A 26,968-nucleotide genomic window follows, 5' to 3' on the forward strand; every position below is an offset into this window, starting at 1 on the left:
CCTGCGCGACGGTCGGCTCCGGGGGCCGGGCCGCCCGCTCACGTCTGACGCAGGGAGCTCGCGCTACAACAGCGGGGCAGACGGGTGGGGCGAGACGCTGGCCGGCCGGCCGCCGCGCTCCTCCTCCTCCTTCCGAGATCTAGCCGCGCTCCGGCACCATGTCGGCCTACCCCAAGAGCTACAACCCGTTCGACGACGACGGGGAAGACGAGGGCGCCCCGCCGGCGCCCTGGAGGGACGCTCGCGACCTCCCCGACGCGCCCGACGCGCCCGCGGACAGGCAGCAGTACCTGAGGCAGGAGGTGCTGCGCAGGGCCGAGGCCACAGTCGCCAGCACCGGCAGGTCCCTGTCGCTCATGTATGAGTCTGAGAAGGTCGGGGTCGCCACTTCCGAGGTGAGCCTGGGGCCGGGCTGGGCTGGTCTGGACCGGCCAGCCTCTGCATGGTCAAACCGGGGCAAGAAATGTTTTGTTCACGATCTTTTGAGAAGTCGCGAATTGCCGAGAATGGGTTCTTGCGTTTTAGTGACTTGGTGGCTTGTGATAATATGTTAACTGTGTAAAGAGATGCGCATCTGGAGTACTTGAAGGAGGCAGTTTACTCGGGAATCTAACTTAGCTATTAATGTGCTTAGTTGATTTTTTATTTCTTATTTTTTTTTTTACGTCTAGTTCAGAGGTAAATTCTAGACTATATTCTGTCCAGGTGAGTAAAAATTCTGGGCCTGGGCTAGGGAAATGGAGGGTCTGTTCTGGCCATTCCTCCCTGAGTGACGCAGAGTGAGGACCTGGTGTGTGCAGGTGTCAGGTGATGCCCTGAAGCATCAGAGCAAATGGTCTTCCAGTTCTTCCCACATGACTGGCCACGTCGCTTCACCAGTAAGGGTACTGAAGTCTTGTCTGCCCGGACAGCTGCTCAGTTAGCCAGGGCCTGGGTTTGGTTGAGTCTAGGTGCTTACCTTTACCTCCCAAGTCCTAGATAGTGTGTGGGTGGAGACAGTCTATTGCCCCAATTCATTTTTGTCAGTTCTTTCCGTCTATAGAAGATTTCAGAGAGTTGAACCTTCAGTGAGAATTATTCTTCCTTGTACACCACAGTCTCTCCTCAGCCTAGTAATGAAACAGTTTTGTTTGGGCAGAGAAAAAAAAGGTTTAAAAAATGTAATAGATTACTGATATTATCAGCTAAGAATAATTAATCTTAAGCATTTTGTAGCTTTGAAATGTAATGTTTGAAGCTAAAGAATTGTCTTCCTCCCTGGATCTCTTCATTATTCTCTTCTCTGGCAAAGTTTATATTGACTCCATCACTTAGGGTCTTGGGCAGTCCTGAGATGTATTTGATTAGCTTCTCAAATAGTCATCTCCGTCATGTCCCCATTGCTGCCTTCCTGAGTTATTTTCCTTCACCACTTTTTCCTGTTTGTGTATCCATTATTGACCCACCTTCTTCTCTTTGAGGAAGCTTTGCATCTCCTATCTACCAGATTGCTATGTTTCAGTCTAAATGGAAAGTCTTGACTTGGATTTGGGAGGATTGCCTGAGGTCTCAGGGCCCTGATGAGTGGGTCGCTTGATTGAGGGTCCCAAGCACAAGGAAACCAACTAAGAAGTGTTTGAAGATACATCTTTGCAAACTGTGAGAACAAATGAAGTAGGAAATAAGAGTGATACAAAGTAGGGCATTGTGGCGGAGGATAAACTTGAATCTGGCTTTTAAGGCTGAGGTGTAGACAAGAGGCATGAGAATGAGGGATGGCTGGGCACTGGCCCAGCAATGGAATTCTTGGGCTCCTGAGTAGGGAAGTGATGGACAAGTATGTTAGAGGAAAGTGACTAGGGAGGTAGCTTAGGAGGCTTTGGAGTTCAGAGGGAAAGGTCTGGTCTCATAACTCAGGAAAGGCAAAAACAATAGATGTGAGTTATTTGATACAGATTGTGGTGACACGCCCCATGCTGCTGCCAAAGGTCTTTCTATGCAACAGGGACTGTGAGAGCAGAGGCAGAGTGGCACCTCAGGCATGTGAGGCTTGGCCAGGACAAGCCAGGTGTTGCTCTGACAGGTGCAATATGGCTATGACTGGACAGGTGACAGGCTCTCATCAGTGTGATTACATGTTGAATTTTTCCAGGATTGAATCAGTTCTCAATTATTAGAGGCCCTGGGAATCAGGAATGATCAGCACCCCCACCCCACCCCACTCCGTATTCTCCTAGCTGTCTTGGAACCCTCCTGTCACTCTTGCATTCCTTTCAGTGTTGGAGTGGGGATGGGGGTAAGTGAGCTCGTCTCGCCCTCAGCGTGCAGCGTGGCTCCCAGCAGACCTGCTGACCATGCAACTTAGACGCTGCTGGCTGGACATCTAGCACTGTGAAACATGCCAAAACATGAGAGATTCATATTAAAGACTAAGAGTTTACAAATAATATTAGGCTGGGAAGATCATAATTCAGTCCCAGCATAGCAGAAGTAGGTAAATTCCTTAGTCAAGTCACCTCTAGTGAAACAGAACTGCCCTTCTGCTGCTGTGAAACCTGGCGAGGTTTGTTTCTCACAAAGGCTCAGACCGCAGGTCATGACCGCCGAAGAACAGAGGAGAAATGGTCAGGATAGGGCAGGTCCTACTCAGCTGACCTGGTTAAGCACTTTACAGAACTATAGAGAGAATTGTAGGCCACTCATCAGTCCTTTTATTTGGTATGTGTGACTTCTTTCTTCTTTTCTTTTCCTAAGATTTAACTTTTGTGAAGAGCTATTCCAGTCACATGGTTCAAAATTCCAAACATACAAAAGGACTGGGTGCAGTGGCTCACACCTGTAATCCCAACACTTTGGGAGGCTGAGGCAGAAGGATCGCTTGAGGCCAGGAATTAGAGACCAGCCTGAGCAACATAGTGGGACGTGTCTCTACAAAAAATAAAATAAGAAAATTAGCCAGACATGGTGGCATGTGCCTGTAGTCCTAGCTACTTGGGAGGTTGAGGCAGGAGGATCACTGGATCCCTGGAGTTTGACGTTACCATGAGCTATGATCATGGCATTGCACTTTAGGCTGGGTGAAAGAGTAAGACTGTATCTCTAAGAAAATAAATAAATAAACAAATAGAATTTTAAAATGGAGGAATATTGGACTGTGCTCTGCTCTACGTCCCATCTATCCGACACCCTGCGCATGGTTTCTGTATACCTTTTCACCACCCTGGCCAAGGGGACCCACCTGCCCAGGACACACCACTCCACTCTGGCAGCTGAGCATGCTCCAGGAAAGTTCTTCAGGGCCTAGGATCTCAGTTCAGGAGGGGGTCCAGCAACAGCAGACCAGGGCCCGAATGGCTGGCACAGTAACATCCATGGAAAGCGACCGGTGTTCAACATGGTTCAAACATGATGCAATCAACCCCAGCTGGCACATCCTCCACACTGTCTTGTGTGGGGGCCCACTTACCTAGTCTGTGTCTTTCCAGCACTTAACAGTCACCAAAGCCACCCCGGGCATTCAGTTAAAAGAAGGGAATAGGCCGGGCGCGGTGGCTCACGCCTGTAATCCTAGCCCTTTGGGAGGCCGAGGCAGGTGGATCGCTCGAGGTCAGGAGTTCGAGACCAGCCTGAGCGAGACCCCGTCTCTACTAAAAATAGAAAGAAATTAGCTGGACAACTAAAAATATATATAGAAAAAATTAGCTGGGCATGGTGGCGCATGCCTGTAGTCCCAACTACTTGGGAGGCTGAGGCAGGAGGATCGCTTAAGCCCAGGAGTTTGAGGTTGCTGTGAGCTAGGCTGATGCCACCGCACTCACTCTAGCCCGGGCAACAAAGTGAGACTCTGTCTCAAAAAAAAAAAAGTGGGGGGAGATACAGGAAGACACCCCTTGTAGTCCAGGAGCAGAGGCCATTGAGGTGATCTATTTAGAGTTTCCCCATAACTGAGAGTAGACACGTTGCCATGGCATGGTACCATCATTCTCTGGGAAGCTGGTGGTGGGGCAGCCCTCTCCAAATGAGGGGCTGTGCTGACCAGAGCCACCCCTTGAGACAGCCTGTGGTGATTCTGCTGCACCCAGAGTCCTTAGCAAAAGCTGACAGAGGGGAAGATAGCTGCTAGATTAAGTAATTCCTCAGATTTGTAAATGTCAGCAGTGGAAGGGGAGCAGTCTCTTACCCATCTCTTGCTCAACTGTCTATCCTCGAACTGCGCAGAACAACATCTTTTACATAATAGGTGCTCCCCACGTACTTGCCAAGTGAATAAATGCCCTGGGGAGAGAAGGGATGAAGAAGTGGAGGGAACAGAAGATTGCTTGGAAGTGGAGGAGAGATTGCAGGGGCAAGAATACCTTGCACTGTGCGCCTTGGCTAAAGTGTACCCCCACCCGCCCAATGCGTGTGTCCTGACACAGCTCAGGCTGCTTCTGTCAGGTGGAAGGGGTTATGCTAGAGAAGTGGTATTGGACCACATCTTTACCACTAGGTAGGTTCTGGATTTATTTTTTATTTTATTTTATTTTTATTATTTTTGATTCTTCAGCTGAAACAGCAGGTGATTTATTGTATACTTGTTACACTTGGCCACAACTGAGAAAAGAACTAGTCCAGTATGTCAGGTCCAGGGCAAAGGACCAGTAGGGACTGTTCTGGTATGAGCAAGATGGGTCTCTCAGAGGTGGCCTTGGCGATCGGATGGCAGTGAAGTTCTAGATCCACTGAGAGGCAAGTTCTAGACAGTAGTATGCAGTCCAACAACTTGTATCAGCATCGCCGGACTCTGGCATTCCGTGATTCTGATCTTGTGGCTTTCACGTGTGCACAAGCAAGCGGTTTACTTAGACCTCTGCCTCATCTTTCTTCTTTTGTGCTTCAGCCTGCGCATTAGCTTCCTCCTTCACTTGGCTCTCATGGCGCGGAGGTTTCTACAGAGATGGTGCTAAGGCTGAGAGCTATTTTATTTTATTTTTTTGAAGCAGTGTCTCACTCTGTCGCCCCAGCTAGAGTGCAGTGGCATCATTATAGCTTACTGCAACCTCAAACTCCTGGGCTCAAATGATCCTCCTGCCTCAGCCTCCCGATTAGCTGGGACAACAGTCTCATACCACCATGGCTAATTTTTTCTCTTTTTGGTAGAGATGGAGTCTCACTCTTGTTCAGGCTGGTCTTGAGCTCCTGACCACAAGCAATCCTCCTGTCTCTGCTTCCCAGAGTGCTAGGATTATAGGTGTGAGCGACCGTACCTGGCCTGGATTTATTTTTTAATTAATTTTTAGTAAACTATCAATGATTGAATTAGACCATCAATCCCAGGCAAACTTGCTGGCTCTGGCTGTAACAGGGCACCTTGTAAGGATGGGTTGTTACTGTTGAGGCAGATATGGCATCTTGCTATACCTGCTGCCCCTTCTCAAACTTGTCCACTCATGGCCCGTGGCCACAGTAATGTCCCGAGGGACTTGCTTTGCCAACCAGATAACATGCTGTGGGAAGCTGGGAGGCTGTCTGTTCTCCAGCCTTCCACCTCTGAGTGGTGGTTCTGAGAGTGGGAAATGTTATTGCGAAGCATTAGGGGGTCCACAGGACCACCCTCAGGTTCAGTGGTTGACTAGAAGTTCTCCCAGAACTGTTCCACTCCTGATGATGGTTTATTAAATTGAAAGGATACAGATTAAAGCCATCAAAGGAAAAAGGTTCGGAGGGCAGAGTCCAGGGCAGACCAGGCACGAGCTTACAGTTGTGTCTTCCCAGTGGGGTCATGTGGACAGCACTTAACTTCCAGCAGTGATGTGTGACAACACACACAGTATTGTCAACCAAGGAAGCTCACTCAAGCCTAGTGTCCAGAGTTTTTATTGCGGTTCTGTCACAGGCATGGCTGGGTTTTGTCTTCAACCCCTCCAGAGGTCAAGCTCGAGCCATGTAGCCCAAGGCCCCCATCATAAGTCATGTTGTTAGCATAAACTATCTGGCCTGGCCCAAGGGCTCATGGAAGCAAGGACACTCTTATCAGGCAGGATATTCCAAAGGCAAGGAACCAGGCCAAGGGCCAGGCCTTTCTGGGGAATGTGGAGTGTGTGGGCAAGCCAGCCCTGCTGAGTAGGTCCTTTTCTCAGCCCCAGGTCAGCCTGCACACGGGCAGTGAGGGCACCAGTGCTGCCACCACGGCCCTCAGTGGTTTTTTGTGCACCTTAAGACCCGATTCGGCCAGGCCACCCGCCCACTGGGGGAGCCGCGGGCAGTGGCCCAGCAGGCAGCGTGGGGATCTGCACTGCAGCCCATGGGACCGCACCACGATCGCCCTGGCCTGCTCCAAGGAGCACCTGCTGCCACTGAGCATGGAACAAGGAGATGTGGGACATGTGGATTTGGGATATGAATTAATTTGAAAAACCGCTTTGGGGGTATGAACGTGATTTCTGATGAAACTGGATTGGAATAACTTTCATGATCTTTGTATATTTATATGTATATATTTTAAAATTTTGAGTTTGACTTAAAGTGCCCTGAGAAAATTTGCATATTGCAAGGTGGTCCTAGCCACCTCCTTGATTTGGGTACTCTTGGGTGTGTCCCTGCTGCTTTACTGCAGTGAATGCAACAAGTGTGATGAAGACAAGGAGAGAGGACTCCTGCTGGGGATGTTCTAGAGCCAGTACAAAAACCTCATGAAGGTCCTGGAGAGACGGGGAAACCAGCTGTCATTCCTAAAGAGGATCAGGAAAAGGTGAAAGATGTTTAAAATCAATCAGTTCAATTTAATGGCGAGTGAGATGATTGCCCTCAACAGGTCTTTGCCAGGTGTTAGGTTAGAAGGGTGTAAAACAAAGGTGTATCCAGATAGAAAATCTTCCTAAAACAAGTGTGGTCATTATTTTCCACAGTGGGGCTTGGAGCACACTTCTGCGTACTGTCCATAGTGTCATTAATTGCTCTCCAAGACACATGATAGAAGAAATTGTTCTAGTAGATGATGCCAGTGAAAGAGACTTTTTGAAAAGACCTCTAGAGAGTTATGTGAAAAAACTGAAAGTACCAGTTAATGTAATTCAAATGGAACAACATTCTGGGTTGATCAGAGTTGTATTAAAAGGAGCTGCTGTGTCTACAGCCCAAGTGATCACCTTCCTGGAAGCTCATTGTGAGTGGCCTCTCTTAGCCAGGATCAAACATGACAGGAGAACAGTGGTATGTCCTGTCATGGATGTGATCAGTGATGATACTTTTGAGTACATGGCAGGCTCTGATATCACCTACAGTGGATTCAACTGGAAGCTCAGTTTTTGCTGGTATCCTGGTCCCCAAAGACAAATGGACAGAAGAAAAGGTGATCAAACTCTTCCTGTCAGAACACCTACAATGGCAGGAGGCCTTTTTTCTATAGACAGAGATTACTTTCAGGAAATTGGAATATATGATGCTGGAATGGGTATTTGGGGAGGAGAAAACCTAGCAATTTCTTTTAGGATTTGGCAGTGTAGAGGAACTTTGGAAATTGTTACATGCTCACACATCGGACATGTGTTTCGGAAAGCTACACCTTACACGTTTCCAGGAGGCACAGGGCAGATTATCAATAAAAATAACAGACGACTTGCTGAAGTGTGGATGGATGAATTCAGAATTTCTTATATATAATTTCTGCAGGTGTTACAAAGGTAGATTATGGAGATACATCATCGAGGCTTGGTCTAAGACAGAAACTACAATGCAAACCTTTCTCTTGGTACCTAGAGAATGTTTATCCTGATTCTCAAATTCCACGTCACTAGTTCTCATTGGGAGAGATACAAAATGTGGAAACAAATTGATGTCTAGATAATGTGGCTAGAAAAGAGAATGAAAATGTTGGAATTTTTAATTGTCACGGTATGGGAGGAAATCAGATTTTCTCTTATACTGCCAACAAAGAAATTAGAACAGATGACCTTTGCTTGGATGTTTCCAAACTTAATGGCCTAGTCATAATGCTCAAATGCCACTACGTAAAAGGCAACCAACTTTGGGACTATGACCCAGTGAAATTAACCCTGCAACATGTGAACAGTAATCAGTGCCTGGATAAAGCCACGGAAGAGGATAGCCAGGTGTCCAGCATTAGAGACTGCAATGGAAGCCGGTCCCAGCAGTGGCTTCTTCGAAATGTCACCCTTCCAGAGATATTCTAAGACCAAATTTACAAAAAAAGAAAAACTAAGGATTGACTGGGCTACCTCAGCATACATTTCTGCCATATTCTTAAGTAGCAAAAAAGGAAAAGTGCTTTCCTCTTCTGCAGGATGTAAGGCTTACCAGCCATTAAAACTTAGACTCCGCCGGGCGTGGTGGCTCACGCCTGTAATCCTAGCACTCTGGGAGGCCGAGGCGGGCGGATCGTTTGAGCTCAGGAGTTCGAGACCAGCCTGAGCAAGAGCGAGACCCCATCTCTACTAAACATAGAAAGAAATTATACGGACAGCTAAAAATATATATAGAAAAATTAGCCGGGCATGGTGGCACATGCCTGTAGTCCCAGCTACTCGGGAGGCTGAGGCAGGAGGATTGCCTGAGCCCAGGAGTTTGAGGTTGCTGTGAGCTAGGCTGACGCCATGGCACTCTAGCCCGGGCAACAGAGTAAGACTCTGTCTCAAAAAAAAAAAAAACAACTTAGACTCCTCTAGCTTTTCACTAGCTGTGAACCACCTTCCTGTCCATGGACGTGAAACGGCATAGCAGTGAGACCGCACACTGATGTTTACAAGATTGAAAGAGTCTTTCATCAAGAATCATGGTAAAGAATATTTAGACAATGGAACAATCAACAAAATGTGCCTTCTGGAGAGCTGCATCTTTCATGGTTTGCTTGCACACCAATAATTTCTACTGAATGTGCTGTCATAATGAAGAGATAGTTCTAAGATTTTTTTTCCTGGTTAGAACTGGTAGCCAGTATATTAAATATTGATTTAAAAATAAATGACAAGAACTGGAACCAGATTCAGAATCATGAAAACATTTTTACAACAGTAAAAAAACCATATTAAACAGGGTTTAAAGAAAATTAAAACAACTATGAGAAGTACAATTTGTTATAGTCTCAAATTTCTATATAGATTTTATACCTCAGTGGGGAAAAATAACTGATTCAAATGACATTCATTTCATTTTCATCCGTGATAGTCATGGATGCTTTTATTTTCCCTGGGGTGCTGAAATTGAGCTGGAAAAAAAAAAAAGGCTCTTTGAACATAGTTTTAATTTCTTTCTATAATTTTTTTATTTGTTTTGTGGGCTGTTGGAATTGTAATTTTTAATTGCCTTCTAAAAATTGGAGATTTTTTTAAAAAAAAAGACCCGATTTGCGTTTCTGACCCACTCCATGCTCCAGTTGCTGCAGTCAGACAGCCCCAGGTCTGAGCGTGCTCATGTGTCGCCAGCGGTGCCTGTGTATGTGCACGTGCTCCCTTGGGAGGGGAGAGACGAAATGGAGGTAAATTTCAGATTTCCAGATTCAGCTTGGCAACTCCAGATTGACCTCCATCCACTTACTAATTCGTATCTGAGTTTAATTATAAGCTCAGGAACCTAAGGGATACTCATCAGGGAAGCCTCAAGCCTGTGTGACATGAAATGTGTTGGGATCTGCCGCCCCTTGAAGGCCTAGGCGTTCGCTGGGTGTTCCCCGCTGAGTCAGTATCCCCACCCCTCACCCCCAAGCCACCGGCTTCACCACAGGGTTCCACTTCCCCTCTCTATTCCTGCAGCCGCCCCAGGCCTCTTGGCCCCCTGACTTCTCAGCTTTGAACTCTCCTCAGACTTCATCAGGGGGCCTCCCTGACCCCCCTAAACCAGGCTGGGAATTCCTGCAGAGTAGGGAGCTCACCTGGCAGAGTAGCGACTGCACGCATGTGTGTGTGTGTGTGTGTGTGTGCGCGCGCGCGCGCGAGACAGAGAGAGAGAGAGAGAGAGAGAGAGAGAGAGAGAGAGAGAGAGAGAGAGAGAGAGATGCTTTCTTTTCTGCCTCCCCTGTAAGACTGTAAGCTCAGTGAAGCAGGGACCCATCTGCCCTCCTTGGATTTGCAACACCGCAGTGTTGTCAACAAATGAAAAAAAAATCCAGATTGAACTTCACTTACCTTGCCCTCCGTCAAACTGTAAGCAACATGAGGACAGAGATTTTAGGTTGTTTAATTCACCCCTGATTGCCTAGCATCTGGAACGTGCCTGGCAGAGAGTGGGTCCTCAGTAATATCTATGGGTGGAGATCTTGCCACACCTCTGTCGTCGTGGGTGTGTTTTCTAAGAGCGCTGTGCCAGCAGGGACACCTGGTCTCTGCAAGTCCTGTAGGGCCCTGGCCGTGATCCGTGTGGTGTGTGCCCTCACAGGGTCTTTGTCTCCTGCTTCCCCTTTGCACTATCAGGGGTCCTTCTACTTGACGAAAAGCCACAAGCCACAGAGGAATTGAAAACTTTCTCTCTCTGCAAAGTCCCTTGGCATTGTGCCCCAGCCCAACCAGATTCCTTCTCTGATCATCTTCTTTTTCCAGTTTAACTTTTGAAAACTCCTGGCCGGGCGCAGTGGCTCACGCCTGTAATCCTAGCACTCTGGGAGGCCGAGGCAGGAGGATCGTTTGAGCTCAGGAGTTCGAGACCAGCCTGAGCAAGAGCGAGACCCGTCTCTACTAAAAATAGAAAGAAATTATATGGACAACTAAAAATATAGAAAAATACAGAAAAAATGAGCCAGGCATGGTGGCGCATGCCTGTAGTCCCAGCTACTCGGGAGGCTGAGGCAGGAGGATTGCTTGAGCCCAGGAGTTTGAGGTTACTGTGAGCTAGGCTGACGCCACTGCCCTCTAGCCTGGACAACAGAGCGAGACGCTGTCTCAAAAAAAAAAAAAAGAAGAAAACTCCGTTTGGGGCTCAAGGGAGTAGGGGGGAATCACCCATAATGCCTAGTAATCACTTGAGCCAAGTAAGCACTTTTACCTGTACATCCTTTATACTGAGGACATTTCTGGAGCTCGTGACCCTCACAGCCACCTGTCCTTTCAGGAGCCTCATTCTCCCAGAGACAGAAGAAGACATGCCATGGCTGCGCTCCTAGGGAATGGCGACACACCTTGGGACCTGGAGCGTTTGAGGCCTGTCGTCATGGTGGCTGAGGTGCAGGTGCCTGCCCAGCCTGTCCTTAGAGACTGTCAGCGCTCTCTTTCCTGGGACTCCTGGCCTGTGCTCAGGCAGGCGTCCTCCTTCCTCGTTGGTTAGAACTAGGTCACGAGCACATTGAGTCCAGTCATTTCCTTGGCCTCCCGGGGGTGGATTTTAGCAGAAAAAACTTCTCTTCCTTTGCTGGCCTTGTACGTCCAGTGAACACTAGCTTCAAGCACACAGAAACTTCCAGAGGCCAGAGCAGCACCCACTCCCCTGGCCTTCTACCCTCACATGCAGGATGAGCCACCGTTATATATTTCTGTGAGCTTCCATTGGAACATCTCAACCAGATGTCTGGTTTCCTACCAAGTGAGCACAGTAACACAGACTGTTTGGGAGTCTGAGAGAATGTGTCACTGTGAATACAAGAAAATAAGGTCTCGCTTCAAACTGGGGAAGGTTTTGTCAAATACTTGTTCCTGTGCGGCTCTCCAAGTTGAGATGGGGAGGCCGAGGTGAGAGACTGATGAGGTTAGCCGGGGTGGGAACAGCGGGCTGTTAGGGAAGCCAAGGACCACCCTCCTGGTGTGACAGCAGAGTATCTGTCACCCCCAGACCCCGACCCCGGCTGCTCTGAACGTCTTTCCTGCTTCAAACTCCATTGTCACGACCCACCAGCTGGGACTGGACTGAGTTTGAGTTTTTATCAAGTCAAAAAATGTGGATACTGGAGAAAATCATTTTAATCCCAATTTATAGCTCTGGTTCCAAAAAAGATGACAGTGTGGACGTGGAGATGATAAACCTGAGGTGTTGGATGAAGTAGAGACTCCAGGTACATTAGTGGCTCTTTTTTTTTTTTCCTTTCTGAAAACTAGGCCTTGCAAGATTTACTTGACATACTGGAGGACACAGTCCAGAAAACACTTTTCTTTTTACTTATAAAAGCCCAATGGTTTGTTCAGACATGTCTCGTGAGCTGGTGAAAAACAAATGTTCAAAATTATAAAGTTGAACAATTCTAAGTTTATTTCTAACAAGCGTTAAAGTTTAACAGTAAATTTAACCACTGTTATAGCTTTTTGCCTCTATGTTATGTTTTTAAATTTCACCCACTGAACAAGAACTTAGTTTCAACGTTGAGTCCCTGTAGGCCCTAAAGATCTTCCACTGACACCGTTTATATCTAACATATCTAAAATGGGCTCCAACAACCATATATAGTTTCATTTCTGCCCTTCCCATTTCTAGGTGTGTGTTTAAATTTTTTCATGACTTTGTTTTTAGGTATCAAGAGAGAAGTCTCTCAAGAATGTTTGCATAGTTAAGGGAATTGCTCGCCACAGGGAGAGGCAGGGAAGGAAGGTGCAGAGGAAGGCAGCCAAGGGCAGAGGCGGCCCCATGAAGTAGGGAGAACAAAGCTGCAGAGGCTCGAGGCTGGAAAAGCAGCTCATGGCCAGGGGACGCAGCTGGAGTGGCTGTTGATAAATCCTGAAATAGGGCCTGAGGGAGCTTGTCACAGGTAAAGGAAGGTGGTGGTGTTGCTGTGGTGGTGACTTCACATCCTTAGCCAGAACCATCTGCCCTGGACCAGCGAAGTCCAGGCTGGCACCGCCAGAGCGTCACTCACGTATCCGCTGGACAGATGTGCTGTGAGCAGCTCCTGAGTGAGGCCTGGGGACTCAGCAGTGAGCAACGCAGGTCTCTGCCTAGAAAACAAAAGCAGGTGGAGGGTGGAGTCCCACGGGCTCCTGGAAGGCGAGTCTTACTTTAGAGAAGCTGTTCAGGGAAGGCTTCTCTGAGGAAGTGGTCTTGGAGTGGAGACTGAATTGAATGAGCCATACAAGTGTCTGAAGAGCATTACAGACAGAGAAAGTGGCACATGCAAAGGCCCTGTGACAGGGCCACCGTTGTGACAGGTTCTAAAGCTGAAATTGTGGATGGGCTGAAGTCAGACACAAATAGGTCCTAGAAAGGATGCCAGTCCATGAAATAGAACTTGAAGATTTGACGAGGGCTGGGAGGCTCAGGTGGCCCAGTGGGAACTCCCATATCTGAACAATAAGAGTAGAGAATTGGAGTCCAAGGGACAGTGCCAGGTCCAAGCCTGTGCGGGTTACCAGGGCTGGGGGGCTAGAGAGAGTTTGCACGTGGCACACTTCCATCCATCTAACATGGTTCTCTGAGCCAACTTCTCAGGAAAAGGGGCTCGAGAGCAAATAAAGCAAGAAGAAGTAAGGCAGGGAGGGAGAAACAAAGGAATGTATTGTCAGAAAGGATAGTGTGCCCTTCACAGATGGTGGCCTCTGTCCCTGTTTTGTGCTCACTGAGGGTTTATGAAGTGCCCGCCATGTGTGGTTGGTTCTCTGCTGGGTTGGAGGAGAATTACAAAAAGATATAATGCCGCCGCCTCTCAATTTCCCCAGGAACTTGTCCGTCAGCGAGGAGTCTTAATGCGCACGGAGAAGATGGTGGACAAGATGGACCAGGATCTGAAGACCAGCCAGAAGCACATCAACAGCATTAAGAGTGTGTTCGGGGGGCTTGTCAATTACTTCAAATCCAAACCAGCAGAGACCCCACCTGAACAGAATGGCACCCTCACCCCCCAGCCCAACAGCAGGTGAGTGTGGATATGAAGTAGCAAAAGTGGGGTTTAGTGCAAACGGCTGAGGCTTTCAGTCCGTGTCAGTGCCTTAAGGAAGCCAGGAACCTCCTAAGTTATGCATCAGAAGGGATTTGTCTTCAGACATCTTGAAACAAGAAACTTGTCTGCCCTACTCCTGACTACATTCATTGTATTGATGTCTAGTCTGTAAATTCTACGTGAATTGGGTCTCCAGGAAATTACTACTCCAATAATTGCGACCTCTATATTTTGAAAGAGGATGTTCACCTCAGACAGCTTAAACAGTACAAATGTGACAGAATTTTTGCTTTAAAAAGTTTTCATATCTTTTTCCTATCTAATTCAGTGTTCCCACTGATTTTTATTTTAAAGTTATTTTTCTCAGAAGTTTTGGCTAGAAATGTAATAAATTCATGCATGACAGGCATGAGTGTCACACGTTCAAGGTAAAAGAACTGAGTTTCTGTTAAAATAGGTTACTACTATTTATATCTCAGATGATTGTGTCTGTTTTTATTAGAAAAACAACATAGCTGTATTATAGGAAATCTATACTCTCTTTGTTTACTTACCCTAGCATAAAACTGAAAATTTAGATTTTCCCTTTATTCAGTGTTTTCATAGTTTTTGTTTTTTGTGTATTTTTCCACCAAGTCTTGCTCTTGTTGCCCGGTCTAGGGTGCAGTGGTGTCATCATAGCTCACTGCAGCCAGGAACCCCCCGGGCTCAAGTGATCCTCCTGCCTTAGCCTCCCGAGGAGCTGGGACTACAGGCACACGCCACCGAGGCTGGCTCGTTTTTCCATTTTTAGTAGAGACGGGGTCTCCCTCTTGCTCAGGCTGATCTTGAACTCCTAAGCTCAAGCGATCCTCCCACCTCTGCCTCCCAGAGTGCTAGGATTACAGATGTGAGCCACCATGCCCAGCCTTGGGATTTTCATAGTTGTAATCACTATTTCTTTGGTTTTGTAGCCTTTTGCTTCCATTTAACTCAGAAAAATGTTTGATATAATGTGACTACACAGGTTTCATAGCCATTTCTCTCTCTTTTTGTTTTAATTCTGTAATACAGCAGTACTTCTAAAACTGCATCACTGTGGTACAGTAAAATGCTTGCATCTTAAGTGGAGGGGGATGACTGTGTACCTGTGTGTACACCTGTGTGACCTCCACCCAGATCAAGGCGTAGAGTGTGGTGGGGAAAAAACTAGAAAGCTACTTCAGGCTCACAGTGGGGCTGGGTGGAAGGGAATGCTGGTGGTGGAGCTGGTGGTGGGAGCAGAAGGAACAGGCAGGTGAAGCCGTTGGGACTTACAGAGAGGAAGCTGAGGAAGGGAAGCGGGTCTCAGTGGGTGCCCAGGGAAGGAACCAGCCAAGGTTCTCAGGGTTGGTTTGGTTTTTGGCTCAGCCATATAATCACCATCCATCCTAGATTTTCCAGCTCAACCTTAATTTTAAATATCTGTCATTCTTTCACCCCCAATTTTAGTTGGTTTTTTTTCCCAGTGTACAAATCAGAAAGATGTTTTATATCCTAATTCTTGGTAACCTTTAATTACCATAGGAGAAGGTAGGATATTCATTTACTTTGAACTAGGACATTCTCCTAGCACAAACTGAGGAGCAGAGTGAGTCCGTGGAATGGGAAGCTGGCGAGTGTGTGATTGGCACCTTCTGTTTCCTGCATGCCTCTTTACCAAGGCTGCTTCCCGGGGCTTTTGGAGGCCCTGCTATAAAAGCCATTAAGGTCCTGTGGCTCCAAGCGCAGTTTTCTGGGCTGGGCACAGTGGCTCACGCCTGTAATCCTAGCACTCTGGGAGGCCAAGGCTGGAGGATCGCTTGAGGTCAGGAGTTCAAGACCAGCCTGAGCAAGAGCAAGACCCTGTCTCTACTAAGAAGAGAGAGGGAAAAAAAGGAAGTTTTCTGGGGTTTTTTTGGAGCATCTTTAAAACTCAAGGCCTTCCTGACAAAGGCTTCCCATTAGCGAAGCAGTCATAGTTATTTCAGTGAGGTTGGCTTCAGGGTACCCAACATAATGGTCCTGCATAGCCTCCTGCCCCTACCTCAGCCCCAATCATCTGTAATGGTCTTGCCATCACTTAGTAGATGCAAGAAAGCAGCCTTTTTTTTTTTTGAAGAGATGGGGGTCTCACTCTGTCACTCAGCCTGGAGTGCAGTGAGTGGTACAATCATACCTCACTGCAGCCTCCAACTCCTGGGCTGAAGCAATCCTCCTGCCTCAGCCACCTGAGTAGCTGGGACAACAGGCATGTGCCATCATACCTGGCTAACTTTTTTAATTTTTTGTAGAAATGGGGTCTCACTATGTTGCCCAGACAGATCTTGAATGCCTGAGCTCAAGCAATCCTCCCTCCTTGGCCTCCCAAAGTTCTGGGATTACAGGCGTGAGCCGCTGTACCCAGTAGAAAGCAAACTTTTAGTTGAAGCAGCTTTCACTAATTCCGTTACCCAAATGTGCATGGAGGTAACCTGTGCAGCTTTGTAGGCGAGGCTGCTGCAGTGACGGTGCATGGTCCCCCCTCGTGGGTCCTGAGTGCTGCACTCTGCACACCTGTGCCTGTGCCGGGGGTCGCAGCTGCAAGAGCACAGGCTGGCTGTTGGAAGGCACAGGGGAAGCAGACGGTCAACAGGACTGCGGTGGAGGCCCAGAGGAGGGGGAGGTCGCCCCTGGGACGCAGGAGGGCTGCACAGAGGAGCTGACCTTTTGCGTGGAGTCAAGATTGAGTGGGAGCCCACCAGTTGAAAGAGAGGGTCCAGGCAGACACACAGCCGTCAAGCACAGGGGAAGCCAGGATGCAGGGGGTGTTGGCTGTTCCAAGAGCCCAGCAGGTGTGTAGCATTGAGGTCTGGCCTGCAGAGATAGGCCCTGCATGCCCCTAAATCCCTCAGTTTGCAGAAATCATTACAATGTATCGATTTTTCTGTAAGATGCAGTAAATTGTGAGTAAAATTTTCCTGATCTAGTGAAAACCCTTAGTCCATAAATGCCAGGGGTATTGTTACTTAAAAGCTTTTAAAATAAGCTCTTCTAATCAAACTTCTGTTTGAGTCATGCATTTCCCGTGTATATCCTTATCACACGAACCCTTCAGCCTTCTCTTCAGTTTTGTCTGTCTCTTGGGAAGCCCTTTTGTCCTTGCCGACACACTTCGAAAGCCGCCTGCTCTCGTTTCCACTTACAGCTCGTGGGGAATGCGTTTCTGTCACAGATTTCACCACCCCTCGTGAAATTCTCTAACTTATTCAAGACTTGGTTTCTGACCAAGGGCCAAGACCCTTAGACTTCTTCACTTTCTTATCTCTTCTGTCACTATCCCTAGAAATTAGCTTTCTTTGGAGGGAGCCATTTATTTGAGTTTACATCATTGATGCACTACCACTGCTTATGTGACAGCACATGGAGAGAGTAAAGTCAGCTTTGAGATGTGTGGGCTGGGAGGTGGCCAGGCAGGCTCAAACCAAGCGTCTCTTCCTGCGCCCAGCCTGGCAGCGCACGGCTCGCAGTGGTGCTCGGAGGAACCAGCTGTGTGTTCTAGACCTTCAGGCGCTGCTTCTGAGGAGTGAAATCCTCTAGTGTTAAATCCTTCCATGTTGTGAGGCTGTGCTGTATTCTACCTGCAGCTGGAGCACTGGAGGCCTGCAGAGCCTTTGGCCTGCAAGAGTCTGGACTTGCTCTTACGAGTGAGAAGTCATTAAAGGCTGGGCGCGGTGGCTCATGCCTGGATTATAGGCATGAGCCACCGCACCCAGCCTTTAATGACTGGGATTATCAGCACTTTGGGAGGCCCAGGCAGGAGGATCGCTTGGGGCCGGGAGTTCCAAGACCAGCCTTGGCAACATAGCAAGACCCCATCTCTACAAAAAATTTTTTAAAATTAGCCGAGTGTGGGGTTGTACACCTGTAGTCCCAGCTCCTCGGGAGGCTGAGGCAGGAAGATCGTTTGAGCCCAGGAGTTTGCAGCTGCAGTGAGCTGTGATGGTACCACTGTGCTCCAGCCTGGACAACGCAGCAAGACCCTGTTCATTAAAAAAAGAGAGAGAGGGAGAGGCGCGTGTCAGGATTACTTTAGAAAGATGTGCAGCACCCATGGAGAGTAAAGGTTTGAAGGGAGAGGGGGTCAAATTGAGAGGCATTGCCATAATCCACATAAGGGTAGAGAGAGGCAAGGCAGGAGGAGGAGCTGGGTTTCTGGGATACCTGGGGGGTGGGAGATCAGGGGGCATTTGTTTGCCGGGGTAGCCGGGTGTGGCACTGTGCAGAGGGAGGGCAGAAATCTCCAATAGCCATGGTTCCCAGCCTGGCTGGCAGAGTGGCGAGGCTGAGCAGAGGTGGAGGGGCGCAGGCTGTCGGGGAGGGCAGCTCCCAGCTGCAGGCACCTGCGGCTCCCGTGGGGGCCCAGTGGGGTGTCAGGCACACTCTGACCGACTCTGAGCTATTCAGAGATGTCTCTGTCTACAGAAGAGTCAGCAAACTAGACTTGTGGGCCAGGAAGCAAAATCAAAGCTATTTTGTGGGTACCAGTGTGACAAGAGAAAAAATCAAATTTCCACAAATTTTTAGTGGCAAAATTCAACATATATAAACAGTAATAGTTGAGCATAATTTTTTTGTAATACAGGCCTACTAATGAAAAGAATGAAATTCTTAATTGAGGTTTAGAGTTAATCATCTGAGGTTCAAATGGTTGTCTGCAAAGGCCGTCCTTTGCTCATGGCCACACAAAAACAGGTGGTTATGTGTGTTTACCACAATAAATAAAGAGAACTGGGAAACAAAGCAGAAACAGGACGTGGGCTGGGTTTGGCCCATAGGTCATAGTTTGCCAACTCTGGTCTTTAGTGCCTACGCGGTGGTTTCATATACTTTTTATCTGCCTGGTCCTAAGGCACCTCGTTTTCCTGAGGGAGGGCCACCTGAGTAGATGCTGCACTTCTGAGGCAGGGGTCTTTGTAAGCTTGCTGCACAGCCAACTTCACTCCCAGGGGAAGCCGTTGCAATCCCTGCTTTGGTCAGAAGGGGTTTTGCACAGAGGAGGCATTTGATTTTCAGCACATAGGCATTACTTGAAAAGACCAATGACACTGTCATCGTGATTTTCCTTTTTAAAAGTTTTTTTTTTGTGAACTTTTATCCAAAGATTAAAAGAAGCTGTAAGTACAAGTAAAGAACAGGAGGCCAAGTACCAGGCCAGCCATCCAAACCTCAGAAAGCTGGATGATGTAGGTGAGTGGATACCTGTGCACACCAACGTTTGCATTCTGGGGGGACCTCTAGGTTTGGTGTTGGCCCCGAGGGGTATGGTGAGTGGCGGTGGCCTCTGGGCATGGTCGGCAAGGGCTCCAGCTGCTGACATCACACATGCTGGCTGAGGGCCATTAGGGACCTAGCACACTCTTGGGGAAGCTGGAGGTGTGTGTTACAGTGGGGCTCGTTCCTCCCTCCTCTATGGAGGGTGGAATAAGGAAGTGGAGGCTTGTGTTGCATTAAAAATAAGCCTGCAGGCCAGATGTGGTGTCTCACAACTGTAATCCCAGCACTTTGGGAGGCTGAGGCGGGAGGATTAGATGAGGCCAGGAGTTCAATACCAGCTGGGACGATGTAGCAAAACCCCATCTCTACAAAAAAATTTTCTAAAAAATTAGCCTGGGCCAGGGGCAGTGGCTCATGCCTATAATCCTAGCACTCTGGGAGGCCAAGGCGGGAGGATTGCTTGAGGCCAGGAGTTCGAGACTAGCCTGAGCAAGAGCAAGGCCCTGTCTCTACAAAAATGAACAATTAGTCGGGTGTGGTGGCATGTGCCTGTAGTCCCAGCTACTGGGGAAGCTGAGGCAGGAGGATTGCTTTGAGCCCAGGAATCTGAGGTTACAGTGAGCTATGATCATGCCACTGCACTCCAGCCTGGACAACAGAATGAGACCCTGTCTCTAAGAAAATAAATATATAAATAGAATTTTAAAACAGAAGAGCAAGACTCTGTCTCAAAAAAAAAGAGGAAGAAAATGAACCTGTCTTTGAGTCCTGCCCCGTGTACCTCTGAGCTCTTCTGGCAGTGTAGGCCTAACTGCAGGAAAACTTCTTTGGTAAATAGAATAATGGGCCCCCAAGCTGCCCATGTCCTTATCCCCAGACCCCGTGAATGTGCTAGGTTACATGGCACAGGGGAAATTACAGTTGCAGGTGGAGTTCTAATTGCTAATCAGCTGACCTTGAGATGGGCAGATTGTCCCCGAGTTGCTCAGTTGGGCCTAATGTCATCACAAAGGTCCCTTATAAGTAGAAAAGGGAGGGTGTCAGGGTCAGAGATTTGAAGATGCTGCTGGCTTTGAAGATGGAGGAAGGGGTGAATATAGGTGAGCTCTGGCAGCAGGGAGAGGCTGGGAACTGGATTCTCCCCTAGAGCTCCAGGAGAGTACAACCCTGGTAGTGCCTTGAACTTAGCCCAGTGAGACCCCCCGTGCTGGACTTGCAAGCTCCAGAACTAAAGGGCAGGTTTGCAATGGTCTGTCACAGCAGCAGCGGGAGGCTAGTAATAGTGCCAGCCCCCAGCCCAAGCAGGAGGAGCAGCAGCAGCAGCAGGGCGGACAAAGTGTGCAAGGCAGAATGTGTGTTGATCAAATCATCCCACTAACATCAAATGACAGGCCCAGAAACACCCCTTATCTGGAAAGGAATTTAGGCCTGCTGGGCTCTGTAGGCCCCTAGAGAGCCAGGCACATCGAAATGGTGCTAGAAGCCAGATACTTGTGTGCTGCCGTGGAGTAAGGCAGGACGCACCTTGGAAGCGCTGGAACCCACTGCGCTTGTGGTTGACACAGCTGAGTAGAGACCTGGTGGAGCAAGAGCCAGGGGTCAGGACAGACTGATACTGGTACAGTTCAGTCTAGAAAGTCAAGAACCACAGGAGGAAGTGAGTGTAAACTGAAACGCACAGGGCCCAGAACAACTCACCCTGTCGTACCCTGGAGAAGTGGAGTAGGACCCTGTACCCAGAAGACACAATTTTAAGGAGTTTTCATTTGTGTGATATAAATTAAGAGACTAAAAAGAAAAATCAACACCCTATGCGTAGAATGGCTTCAGTATGTTGGTGCCAGGGGAAATATGCTAAGTCTAGAAAGATGTTTCTCAAAAGAAGGTAAGCTAGGAAGACAGGGCTTTCCTGTGTGTACCTAGAAACTGAAGTGCAAGGAAGATTTCTTGGGGTAAATGTGCATTATTTAACATTTCTTTTTTGCTTGTTTAAGTGAAAAGATAACATCAAAATAGATCTCAAAAGGAGAAAAGAATCACCCATAATCCCGTTCCATAATGTAACAAATTTGATTTAGACCTTGTCCGCAAGTGCACTGTGCACTGTTGCGGTTCCACCGCCTTGTCATTACTTGTGTGACTCTCTTTGCAGAGCTTACGTACCAGGGTCTGAGCAGGTGCCCCATAGGATGACGGTCTTTGATCTCCCAAGGGCCGAGGGGGAGGCTGGAGCCCTGACTGGCCCCATGGAAGCTTCTCTCCCTCTGGCCACGAGCCTGCCTGGTGCTCCTGTGTGCGTTTCATCCACGCCCACCCTCGGCCCTTTGGATGGTCTCACAACCAATCCCCTCCTTCCTTCCACCCATTTTCAACATTAATTTTGTGAACATTTCAAGAGACGTCAGTTAACCTGGTGTTTCTTTCTAAACTCAGATTCTGTCCCTGGAGGGGCTAGTTCTGCCGTGAGCAGCGAAGCTTACCCGAAGAACCCGCACCTTCGAGCCTATCACCAGAAGATCGACAGCAACCTGGGTAAGACCGGGAGCCATGCCAGCCTCCATAAGTCACCTGTCCTCCAGGCAGCTCCTGCTGAGCACAGCCTGAGCTCCAGGAGCCTCCCCATAGTGCTGCCTGGCCACGTGTCACACCCCACACTAAGTCATGTCCATCTCGCCCCGTCTGTCTCTGGACTCTGTCCACTTCTCTCCATTTCCTGCCTCTAGTCCGGCCGAGCCGTCCCCACCTCTCATGAATTGTGACAGCAACAGGGGCCTAGGTCCCTGAGAAGCCACACAGTGCAGCCTGGATGTAACCACTTGCTCCGTCTTTCCCACCTGGCCACTCAGAGCCCTGGTCTCCCCCCCTGTGGAACAGGCTGCCTCGGAGGGTCGGCGGGAGGTTACCTGAGCTGGAAAGGGCCTGGCCTGGTCAGACCACGCTTGTATTGCGGTTGGCACATCAGCCACACGGCCGCCGGAGTGAGCTTTCGAAACATAAGTCAGGTGGCGCAGTCTTCTGAAACTCCCGGGGCTACACCGCACACTTAAAAACACTGCCAGGTTCCTTGCCCTCACCCCCCTTCCCTCCGCCCTTGTCCCCTCCTCCCCTCCTCGCCTTGCAGGCTCACCGGGCCTTCTGATGCAAGTTCTTTCCTGCCCTGGGGCCCCCATCTACCCAGAGTGTCCTTCCTCCCCACTGTCTGCGGGGGGCTCTTCCCACACTGCAGGTCTTACATTAGTGTGGCCTCCTCTCGTGTCTCTCGGGGGCCTGCTGTTCCATAGCACCACCCGGCCGTTTGTAATCATGTACAGGCTATAAATTCCAGGAGAGTGTGCGGATATTTCCATTTTGTCACCACCTTTTACCCAGGACCCAGCAGGCAAGCACAAGTGACGATTTTTTGGATTGAGGGAGAAGTCAGCTATTTGAAGTTCAGGCAGGATTTGGCCTGTGGGCATTTCCGTGAGTTTATTCCCCGTATGTCTCAGACTTGCTGCTTCCTCTCACCTGTACGCTGTGCACGGGAGTCTCTACCTGGGTGTCGGTCTCCTAGCCCTGCTAGGAGCTGACAGAGCTGGCCAGGCACAGCAACATCTCCCCTGCTCTAAAGGTACCTAATGGAGGGCAAACCTGAAACCCACCGAGATGCCTACTGGGTGTCCACGCACGGGCTTGTTCCTGCTCACCCCTCCCGGGAGGAGACGCACTGACGGCCCCTTTCTCTGCTCGCCCAGAGCAGTCCCCATGCCAGCAGCCCCGAGCCCACACACAGGTGACACATTGGGCATACTCTTTTTCTTGTTAATAACATTTACCCTTAGTTTCTGTGTATGTGGATTCACTGTAGGACATAAACATCCGTAATCCTGCTGTCCAGCAGTGACCCTTGATTTGGTGTGAGTCCTTCTCTTTTTCACGTACGTATATACACAGGTGTATACGATGTCAAGTGTACTTGGGATCACTCAGTTATACGTATATTTTTGTTTCTTGCTTTTTAACTCATATCTTGAACACTTTGCTGAACTACAATATTTCTTTGAAAAGCACCACTTTTAACAGCTCCATACCCTGCTCTTGGACATTTAGGCTATTTCCATTGTTTGCTACTGCAAATAATCCTTTGGCCATGCCTGTGCAGAAATCTTTGGCCACATTTTGTAGCTCGAATACTAGAAATGAAATTGCAGAGTCAGTGAATATGACCTTCTTTTGGGCATTAAAAGGAATCTTCACATAAATAAGACATTGATTTTAGAGACTAGACAAAAGCACGAACAAATAAAAGAACTGTGTTTCTACCACCCACAGCTCACCACTTTCCCCCTGCGTGTGAATGTTAACGCCTCAGACCTGCATGGCCAGTGCCTACTGGGGAGGCTGTGCCAGGCCCCTGCAGCAGGGGAGGCCCATCCCAGCGCTCTGCAGCCCGAGGCTTCCGCCCAAGCCCTGCCTGCCCTTTGCGCTCAGAGCTCAGGGAAGCCCTGGACAGCTGCCTCGTGCTTCTGTCCCTTGGGCTCTGCCCCCTCCAGAGCCAGAGACTTCTCCCAGGCAGAAGGTGTGTCTGCCCAGATCTGACCACTCCAGAGGAAGCCAGAGGGGCTTGAACGCCCTCTGTCCTTTACAGGGAAAAGGGAGTGGCCGGGGCTGGTGGTATCGCAGGTACCTGCTGGTTGGGTGGCAATGGGGGACACCGAGTAAGGATACTGAATTCAAGGAGTGAGGCCGGATGGACTGAGCCCTGCCCACCAATAGAGGCTGAGGGTGCGCGGTTGGCACTGAAGACTTGCACCCTGGGCAGGTCCCTGCAGGACGCAGCGTAGGGTAGGAGGAGGGCCAGGCGACTGTTCAGAGCCTCAGAGCTGGGCCCTCCTCCTGCTGACGCAGGCCAGCCCGCTGCCTGCGATCAGGGGGGCGCCTTTGCTCACACTCTTCTCTTCTTAACACACCCTCCCCCCATTTCAGGGACTTGTGCAAGCCCCCAAGGACTCCAGCGCCCTTGCTTGGTGGCTTTATCTTATCATACTTTTTATCTCACGCTGGCTGTTTGCTTATCCTTTGCTGTCCCAGCTGCCCATAAGCTTCCTGAGGTCTGGGGCAACTCCCAGCTTTTACTCTCCATGGAACACAACAAGGTCATGGCTTTCAATAAACTCAAGCAGAGAGCTGAAGACTAATTAAAAAAAATAAAAAGAACTGACTTTGCTTTGTGGTGCCAGTGCTGAGTAAGTGTGTATTCTCACCTTTTCTCGCTCAGTGTTTTATATTTAATTTCGCAAGTAAGAAGGCCTATGAAGCACCACCTCTTCTCTCTCCTCTCTGGCTCTTTCCGGGCCTTCTGTTCTTAGTAAAAGGGCTCTGGGCATGCCCTCCACCCCTAGTCTGCCTGGGCACGCGCATACACACACACAGCCCCCACAGTCACAAACTGGGAAAGAGACTTTGCTCTTCACCCTGGCGGAATCAGTTAAGACTCCTCTCTGGGCCGGGCGCGGTGGCTCACGCCTGTAATCCTAGCACTCTGGGAGGCTGAGGCAGGCGGATCGTTTGAGCTCAGGAGTTTGAGACCAGCCTGAGCAAGAGCGAGACCCCATCTCTACTAAAAATAGAAAGAAAATAGCTGGACAACTAAAAATACATATAGAAAAAAGTTAGCCAGGCATGGTGGCACATGCCTGTAGTCCCAGCTACTCGGGAGGCTGAGGCAGGAGGATTGCTTAAGCCCAGGAGTCTGAGGTTGCTGTGAGCCGGGCTGACGCCATGGCACTCTAGCCTGGGCAACAGAGCAAGACTCTGTCTCAAAAAAAAAAAAAAAAAAACGACTCCTCTCTGCAGCTGATGCAGCCTCACCGGGGGCCAGCAGAGTCCCTGGGCATGTCTCTTCCCCTCACCCCCACCCTCCGTTCTCTACACACTGTCTGTGCCCAGCAGCTCTTTCACATACTCCTGCAGCTGGCCACGTCCTGTCGACATTCTCTCTCTTAAAACCAAATGTTAGATTGATTTTTACAACTTTGTGAAAGATAAGGCAAATGCTGTAAGTACTAGAAAAGTCTAAGGAGGGAAATAGAATAACTAACTCAAGGATTCTAGCCACTGGAGTAGCTCGTTGTGGCCAGTCGCTCCTGGGTGCCTTCCCCGTGCGGGGCTCACCTGAGCCAGAACACGCTTAAGGAGCAGGGTCAGGGTCTGTGCTCAGACCTAGTGGAATGTACCCAGATCCTCCCTCCCCCATGTGGAAGTGAGGCTCTCGCTTGTCATGTTTGGACCTGAATTTCAGCAGTGATGGTGTAACCGATTGCAAGAGCTGAGCCCTTGCCAAAAGTCCTGTGCTCCGCAGTTAACTAGAGCTCAGCCCGATGGCATCTTTGAAGGAGCCTGGCACCTCAGCACTTCGTTCTTTGACATGGGGACTCTGGGCTGCAGGGGTCCGTGCACTCAGCTTGTGCAGAGACCACTGTCTTTTTCCTGACCACAAAGTGAGCAAAGGAAATGGCGCCAGCCCGTTTCTGGGAAACGTGAGCTGACTGTTCTAACCCCGCAGATCCCGGGCAGCCACGTGTTCGTGGATCTGGGAAGTGGCAGCAATGAATGAACAAATGAGGGAAAGTGTGAAGTTAGTCACAGAAGTAAAGGGTTTCCACAGCATTTGGGTCCAGTGGGAACATCTGTAGTTCATGTGTTTTCTGGCAGAGCACCCCAGGCAGCAGGGCAGGGAGAGAGGCCCCCTTCTCCTGCCACCCGCAGAGCAGACTGGGGGATGTAGCCTTCTTTGGAGGGGAGCCCAGGGCTGGAGCAGCCTGGTGACAGGGCTCCCCACATCTGTCTGTCAGAGGTGTCTCCAGTGATGAGCCCATTATTTGACGCTCGGGATCTGGGCTTGATCCAGCCTTGGAGAGCTGGAGGTGGAAGGATGGAAAGCAGCACTGCTGGGTTCTGTCCACTGATGTGGGTTTTTGCTCGTAAAGATGAGGCCAGGGGTCTGGCTGTTAGGGGCCAGCGTACCTCTCCCAGGTGTCCACTGTGGGGTCTAGGAAGGGAATGTGTTCCCCAGGGCTTTCTGTGCTTCTCTTTTCAATAACGATCTTGCAATGTCCAAAAACCTACTAGAAGATTTAGAGGCAGCTGAAAAACTATATATATCTGTATGTGTTTTTTAAAATATTGAAGGACAAACACCATCATATTTAACACTGGTTATCTTGGGGGGCAGGGAATGGCCTCCACATTAAGCACATATTACTTTTTATTGAGTAAACAGATTTTGTCTTTACTTGCACACATTTTGGAAAACGTAACCAACGCCCTGGAGTTTAGCCTGCCTTATGAGGAAGAAGATTCGGTAACGCAGAAGTTGCTGAGCCCCTGGGAGGGAGTGAGCAGCATTTCCAGGTGCCGTGACTGTTTGCTCAGGCCTGTGTCTCATTTCCTCCTCCCGCAGATGAGCTGTCCGTGGGCCTGGGCCGACTGAAGGACATAGCCCTGGGGATGCAGACGGAAATTGAGGAGCAAGACGACATTCTTGACCGACTGACAACCAAAGTGGACAAGTTAGATGTCAATATAAAAAGCACAGAAAGAAAAGTTCGACAACTCTAAAGACAGAGAATGATTTCTACTCCATTGTGACAAAAAGATTCTAAAGATCTTTTTTGAACTTCCAAGAAATTTCATTTATTATTTTAGTATGTAATTTAAAGTGTTGCAAATGTTATAATAGAGTGGGTCTTTAAGAGATTTTTGTTGTTGTGAGGAAGTGTGTGTCCTGCTTTTTCTTAGGGCCGACACCTAAGTTCTGTCAGCAAAATGCTTAGAGTTTTAGTCTGAGCACAGTAGCCTGGCCCTGAATATCTTGGGCCTTTGAGTACCATGCTGGAATGAGAAGGAAAAGTTGGATTTCTCACTTTAATGAGTGTATGGAAAGATGTGGGCAGAGTTTGAATCTTGCAGCCA

At 49.0% G+C, this 26,968-nt stretch overlaps 1 protein-coding gene and 1 pseudogene across 1 annotated transcript; both read left to right on the top strand.

Moving 5' to 3' along the window:
- Positions 1–26,750, top strand: SNAP29 (synaptosome associated protein 29). The gene is made up of 5 exons (XM_045535140.1): positions 1–395; positions 13,542–13,738; positions 18,903–18,988; positions 21,449–21,547; positions 26,457–26,750. The coding sequence occupies exons 1-5, from the start codon at positions 159–161 to the stop codon at positions 26,612–26,614; spliced, it is 777 nt and encodes a 258-aa protein (XP_045391096.1). The 5' UTR covers positions 1–158; the 3' UTR covers positions 26,615–26,750.
- Positions 1,809–8,246, top strand: LOC123626178 (annotated as a pseudogene).
- Positions 26,751–26,968: the final 218 nt, after the last annotated feature.

This window comes from Lemur catta, chromosome 21, assembly GCF_020740605.2.
Source record: "Lemur catta isolate mLemCat1 chromosome 21, mLemCat1.pri, whole genome shotgun sequence".
NCBI classification, from domain to species: Eukaryota; Metazoa; Chordata; class Mammalia; order Primates; family Lemuridae; genus Lemur; species Lemur catta.

Bases quoted from the DNA above. Each gene is read 5' to 3' on its own strand.
- SNAP29 (XM_045535140.1), top strand. From the start codon at position 159: ATGTCGGCCTACCCCAAGAGCTACAACCCGTTCGACGACGACGGGGAA. The intron at 13,739-18,902 runs GTGAGTGTGGAT...TTTTATCCAAAG, and splicing joins ACCCCCCAGCCCAACAGCAG to ATTAAAAGAAGCTGTAAGTA. The intron at 21,548-26,456 runs GTAAGACCGGGA...CTCCTCCCGCAG, and splicing joins GAAGATCGACAGCAACCTGG to ATGAGCTGTCCGTGGGCCTG.